The sequence below is a fragment of the Triticum dicoccoides genome, chromosome 7B, assembly GCF_002162155.2.
Source record: "Triticum dicoccoides isolate Atlit2015 ecotype Zavitan chromosome 7B, WEW_v2.0, whole genome shotgun sequence".
In the NCBI taxonomy this organism is placed as follows: Eukaryota; Viridiplantae; Streptophyta; class Magnoliopsida; order Poales; family Poaceae; genus Triticum; species Triticum dicoccoides.
The window spans coordinates 615795586-615802491 of record NC_041393.1 but is presented as its reverse complement, the minus strand read 5'-3'; the positions used below and the strand labels follow the sequence as shown (position 1 = coordinate 615802491).

At 41.6% G+C, this 6906-nt stretch overlaps 1 protein-coding gene across 1 annotated transcript in view; it reads right to left on the bottom strand.

Annotated features, from left to right (window-relative positions):
• Nucleotides 1–380: 380 nt before the first annotated feature.
• LOC119339233 (transcription factor bHLH68-like) overlaps nt 381–6906 on the bottom strand; it is a gene marked incomplete at its 5' end in the record, with an annotated part of 7356 nt that continues 830 nt past the window's right edge. The window contains 6 exons of the mRNA XM_037611363.1: nt 381–934; nt 2216–2260; nt 2592–2639; nt 4186–4272; nt 5555–5620; nt 6651–6716. Coding sequence (XP_037467260.1) covers nt 779–934; nt 2216–2260; nt 2592–2639; nt 4186–4272; nt 5555–5620; nt 6651–6716 — 468 coding nt within the window. The remainder of the gene's footprint in view (nt 935–2215; nt 2261–2591; nt 2640–4185; nt 4273–5554; nt 5621–6650; nt 6717–6906) is intronic.

The window sequence follows — 6906 nt, the reverse complement described above, 5'->3', positions numbered from 1 at the left end:
CCACCTAGTCAGTTAGTTGTCAATGCACAATACCCTATTTCAGTCAGAGTGCGGTACCCCAACCCCAAGCCGACTACCTCTCAATGTACAGTACCTCGTTCCAGCTGGCCCCTTCCCCATTGTTGCGTACCCCCACCGGCCTTCAACCGTTCATTGCGTCTCGATACAGTGTTCCGTTGATGCGTACGTAGCCGACTGATTTTCCCCCAAAATCAGCTGATTGCGGCGCAGCTGCCTTTATGAAGTGCCTCCGTGTGTGACGTGATGCCACATTGCATATGGACTGTCGACCGTGTGCGATGTGCCCTCCACGTTAGTGAACCAAAGGCAAATATCACATATGAGCAGAGTTATAAAACGAGCCGCACATACATATGAAATTCTTTTGTTAAATGTGGCACATTGCAGTAGTTAAGCAGAGATACACATTGCCAACCAGACCATTCCAGACATGTAAGCAGGTGAGAAGCATGCTTGCATGCTCACTTACAAGAATTCCGAAGGTGGTTCTAGCTAGCTATCTGATGATGATACAATGTAACTACGTAGTCTCTAGCATCTGCCTGATCGATGCACTTTGACCAATCTCTACTTCGACCAGGTCGCAAACTACCACTTATACCATCCTCTCTTGGATCCACCATTACGAATGTACATCAAGAATTTTTCAACAGGATGGCTGCTCTCGACGCGATGCAGCCCATGCATGCAAGACAGGTATGTATCCCGGCTCCCGGCAGCTTCGACGACCACTTACATGATCGTTAACCCCATGCATCTACCGGCCGAACCCCATCCCGAAAGGCGGCGCCACCGTCCAGTAGTCAGCCGGTCCGACGTCGGCGCCAAAGTCCGGCGCGCAGCTCACCGGGACGAGGCAGAGCCCCCTGCTCCGCAGGTCCTTCGTCATTGCTTCCTCGCAGCTGTCTTCGTCCTTAATTTCTCACAGCAAACTATAAATCAGCATTATGAATCCATATGCATTTCCTATTATGAATCCCTATGAAATCTCTAACTATATATATACAGGGAGAGAGAGAAAAGTGTACTTTTTCCTCAACTCTTGGTCAAGTCTAAGTTTCGGTCCTTCAACTCTGAAACTAGACAACTTGCACCCCACCTGCCAAAACCGGACAAGTATTGTCCCTGGTCTCGGTTTTGACTAGTTTTGGTGCTGACTCATACCGGTTTTGACGGGTGCTGACTTGAATTCGCGTAATTTTTTCATATCAATGAAAATTTTAAATTCACATACTCTTTTCAAATCCACATATTTTTTCAAGGTCGCGTAATTGTTTAAAAAATAAACAGACTTTTTTCAAATCCGTGAACTATTTTGAAATTTGCATGCTTTTTCAAATCCATGAATTTTTTTAGAGTTGTGTACTTGTTTCAAATCCGCATACTTTTTAAAGTCCATGTATTTTTTTTTCAAATCTGTGTTCCTTTTCCAATCCATGAAATTTGTTTGGAATTCACGTACTTGTTTCAAGTTGACATAATTTTTTCAAATCAATATTTTTTCTAATTTGCGTAAAAGAAATCCAAATCCGCGTACTTTTTCAAGTCTGCATAAAATTTTCAAATTCATGAACTCTTTCAAAAAAAAATGTACGCGAGTATGAAAAGGTACGTCGATTTAAAAAATTACATGAACTTTAAAAGGTATACGGATTTGAAAAATATGTGAACTTGGAAAAAGTACACGAATTTGAAAAAAGTACATGAATTTTTAAAATGGTTCATGTATCTGAAAATAGTACCTGAATTTGAAAACATTAAGAGGACCAGGAAAAACTATGCAAATTTGAGTCAGCACGGTCAAAAACGGGGTGGGATAGCACCAAAGCCGGTCAAAACCATGACCAGGGATGAATCTTGTCCCGTTTCAGTAGTTAAGGGTGCAAGTTGTCCGGTTTTGGAGTTGACAGTTGAGGGACCAAATCTAGACTCCGCCAAGAATTGAGGAACGAAAAGTATACTTTTCTCATATATATAATGCAAGCATATAAATTAATAAACTATATAAAGCACATCTGCATAATGAAATCTCTAACCATATCTATGAAATCCATATGAAATCTCTAAGCAAGCAAATTACTAATCAGCATCACGGATCAATGTATTAAGAATCCATATGAAATCTCTAACCATATCTACATAATGCAAGCATAAATAAACTATGTAGTAAAGCACATGATGGAGTGATGAGAACCTGATCAGGGCGTCCTCTCTTCCTCGTGGCATCGCCATGTAGCAGCTGCTCGTGATTAAGTAACGGATTAATTAATAACAGCGTCAAAAGGCAGTACTGCTACTGCACTGTTAGTGACCAAAAGCAATAGCTAGCTTTGCAGTGAAATGAAATAGTTAAAGGTGTAAAGCTAGAGACAAGTACTGGCCCCTGCTGCATGATTAACTTTTCCGGATTTGTTTTATAGGAATGCTTTTTACGTACACAGACTAAAGGCACACTTTGGGAAGAAAAGGATCATCTTTTCTACGTGCTTTACTTAACTGATCAGCCGAGTGTGGATCCCATAAAAAGAAAGGATAACTATTAATGAGGATCAATGAGTAGTTAATTATACCTGGCCAGGTTCTTCTGGAAATATGCTGCTCTTTTCTTTTTGTTGCACCTGTAAACAAATGATAGTTTTATGAGATGATCCTCTGTTTTTATTTACTCCGCATAATTTTCTTTGCGGGGAACTCCGCGTATTAGCTTTGACAAAAGTTAACCTTTTTAAAGTTTGGCAAAGCTTATACAGAGCAATGTGAACATTTAAAATAAAAATCCATGTGATGTGAAAATATATTCAACGTTGAATCTAGTGGTAGATTCGGTATTGTAATCAAAATTTATAAAGTTTGGCCTTAGACAAAGTTAATACATGGAATAAATAAAAATGGAGGGAGTACTAATATTGGTTGGTCAGGCATGAATCTATGTCAATATGCCTTTCTGGAAAGAGCTCACAAACTTCAAGACAAGATCCCTGCTTTTTCTCTCAATATCATTCGCACAAGATTTTCTAAATACATGCCGTTCTGCCATTAGCAGATAATCTAATATACTAGTCGTTATCAGATAATCTAATCTACTATATTCGCAAAAAAAGAAAGATAATCTAATCTACTAGGCTACTAGCAGTAGAGATTGCAGACTCGGTGCACGCGTCAGTTCATGGATCAGAAGTGTAATACTGAACCCGGTAAATACCATGCAGGCCGCTACAACGCGGGCAGTGTATTGGAGGTGCGTACTGAGCCAAAGATTGGTTAAGTGACACAAATGGTGCATGGCTAGGTTTTTGTAAAGATATAAACTATTCATGCATGCATGTTGTCAGCTTAAGCCAGCCGGTAAATGCATGCATGCAAGGGCGCACTGTTGAACTTTCAACCGAAACACCGAAAAAAATATGAAGCCTCGCTGCCAAGAACATACATACAACAAGTGTACTGTATGTACCACTGTACAAGTTGAGATTGGGACAAATATGCGCGCCAAGTGGTAGTTGACAACGTGCGTGCTTTCAACACCGTACCAACCCCTTGTCACTTGCATTTGTTTTTATGTTTGGTTAAAATCTGGTAGATCGACTTACTACAAAAGCTCTATTCCGAAACTAGGAGACTGAGAGAACCAATATAGTGCCATGAACAAACGCTAGCATAATACTCATCTTAGCGTAAACAGGGATAGTTTTCGACATTCAAACTGTCTCTAATATAAATGTTCGACCATGAGGTCTTGTGGACGTGCGTACGTACGTACAGATGTACGTACGTTTGCTAAAGCAAAACCATTCATGACGGTTCAGTCCCAACTAGGCCAGCATTCAGAGATGGCTTTCGCCCTTGTTGACCAAGGCAGGCGGCCTTGCTCTCCAGATATGGACAGGGAGAGAAAGATGTGGAAAGATGCGATGCGATGCGATGCGCGCGTGAAGGCGCGCAGATACGAGACGAGCGTTAATGATCACCTGGAGGCGGGCATGCACCTGCGCCGCCAGATACTAGCGCGCAGCAGCTAGCGAGCTAGCCTCGGGAATTGTGCACGCACGCAGCAGCCAGCCAGCCAGCCAGCCAGCAGGCCTGGGCATCAACCTTGTGGGGTTGATCAAGCTCGCAATCGCGTTAAATGGAAGAGCAGGAGGAGGAGCGCTCGGTAGGACTCACGCTGGCCGGGTGCCGCTGCTTGGAGCTGCCGGAGCCCCCACCTCCGTCGCCGCCGCCGCCGACCAGCTGGTACGGCGAGCTCAGGCCCTGCATGCATTCGCACAGGAGATCGATCAATCACCGGGTCAACCAAGCCGAGCAGTGAGCGAATAACAGCTAGGCTGAGGAACAGGCGCGCGCGCGCGCACAGAAAATATATATGGCAGTCACATTTGCAATGCCAGAGCCACGCACACTGTTCATAAAGAGATTTTGCATCTTCGCGCGCAGCGACCAGACTGCGGCATATGCATGCATGCATGCACGCACGCAGGGCGGACGCATGCGCGCAGCTTTTACGAGAACACACATTAGGTTTACCTGCCTCTTTTTGTTTCACTTGCCTGGCTCCTTGTGCAGCAGCCATCAGCGACCGGTCACTGATTCACTATACATGTATGTATGCGGCAAGCAGATAGGTGAAACATCTACAGTCCTTGTACCTGTACGCCTTTCTACTTGAAAAACGCAGAAAACCACCTTTCGGTGTAATTTTTTCACATTCTATTCTATCTACTACAGATAAACACCACATATTGATGTAATCAGTGTAGTACTCTATAAATTTGTTGCAGAAAAACACCACATATTGATGCAATCTGTTGCAAGTAGCTCTGAGCTACACATGTGGTAAAAGACCGGCCAAGTTAGAAATTTCTAATCAATTTCAAATAATCGTTAGTTTTCTATATTTTATATTTAGGAGTTAGCGGATTTATTTACTTGGCACATTCAATATATAGTTCAAAATTCGAAATTTTCAAAAAAAAAGCAAAAAATTACAAGCAGAGTCCACCTATGTAAAATCATGTAAACCAAGCTGGACGATAGATTTGTATATAGTTGTAACAGACATTTATAGTTGCGCCGCAAAAAAAGAACATGTGCAAAATCTGACCCCGATAGTAAGCGGTTTCTACATTTTCCACACTTTCCCTTTCTCTAAACCGAACGTTGTAGCAGTCAGGGTCGGCTGAGAATTGAGCTAAGTCAAATAATAGCGAACTTAAACGCACAGTAGTTCCTGGCCAGCTATGAACATCTGCTACTGGCTATAGAAAAGTAAAAGTTCGCTCCTGTGTCCATACTCCATAGCAATGGAGCTGTCTCCGAAAGAGCATGAATGACAACGGAACAATTGCATGCATCTGTATACGCTGTGTGCTTTATATGTGATGTAGTCCATTCGTCCGGAAATACTTATCATTGAAATGGATGTATCTAGATGTATTTTAGTTTTAGATATATATCCATTTCCAACCATTTTCATGACAAGTAATTCCGACCAAGAAAGTATGATGAATGTACTTCATGAGAGAGAGAGTGGCACCTCAATTTGACCGTGTAGGAATCTGATGTACCCAATGGCTTCAAGGAGTACAGACGCAGTGTCAGTCTGGCAACAAAGAGAGGTTAGCCCATGTCAGGATCTCTTTTTTGTATTGTTCTATGGGACAATGGATCTTCTTTCTTTAAGTCCAATCCAGTCCAGCATCGCAGCCAGATAAAAGACAACACCATATGCATATTTTACTTCCATTCGAAGATTATTGTGAAACTACAATTGTAAATTATTTTTCTATTTGGGGTGTACCCAAGCAAAGTTCGTAAAATTATACGTGGCAGAAAGATTAATCTTTCATAGCAAATAAAAAAAACGTCCCAGATTAGTTTCCGAGGATGTGGTAAACAACCTACTTATTTTCACCACGAACAATAACTATGCACAACAATGAATTCAAGGTCATACATTTTTGGTTTGATTCCACTTCCATAATCTAGCTACGGTAGAAATATAAGACCACTGATATGTGTGCCATTACTTTGTGGTGTGTATAGAGTTCCAGATCCATATATACATTTTTAGGTTGATTCTAATGCCACGCATCATGGACTAATCATTCCCCACACATTTAACCTTTGACTAGAGGAGGGAGAAAGAACAAAAAAATATTGGGGATGAGAAAGAAAGAACATTAAACATTATAATTTGTTATATACTATTTCCTCCGTCCCAAAATAATTGTTCCAACTTTATACTAACTTCAGTATAAAATTAAACTAAGGTTGAGACACTTATTTTGGAACGGAGGGAGTATATCTTATCGTGTAATATTGTCGGCCGGGGTTTCGACCTCTTTTCCGAACAAAAATATCACATAATATTGTCCTATCCTTTGTTTTTTTAACCAGTTTCTTCTCTTGGATTGACCATCTATTCATGGACAAGAAACGATATACTAGTACATATACCTGCTTAATTGTATCACATGTTCTAATTATTCTATCACAAGTGACTTCCGCACACCAATAGATATGTTGCTAATTTTGATGAATTCATTAATAGTAGTCACACATCAAGGGCTGCTAGGATGTACTGATATGGTGAAACTTGGAGCCTGCAGAGGACACGTTGTGATAGATACCTTCCCAAATGGGGAGACGAGCTGGTGAAGGGCAGTTATTCTATCCCCTAGCTTCTCCTTTCTCACCTGAGCAAAAGACCAAGCAAAAGATACTAAGAATGCCATCATCCCAAGCCTTGCCTGTCTCAGCTTCTCTCTCACTCCACAATGATTCTATGCCTGTCCTTTTCAGCATACATGCATCTGCTTCGATGCTTGCTTGCTCTCAACGACTGGACCATGCTCATTGAGAGAGAGAGAGAGAGGGAGAGAGAGA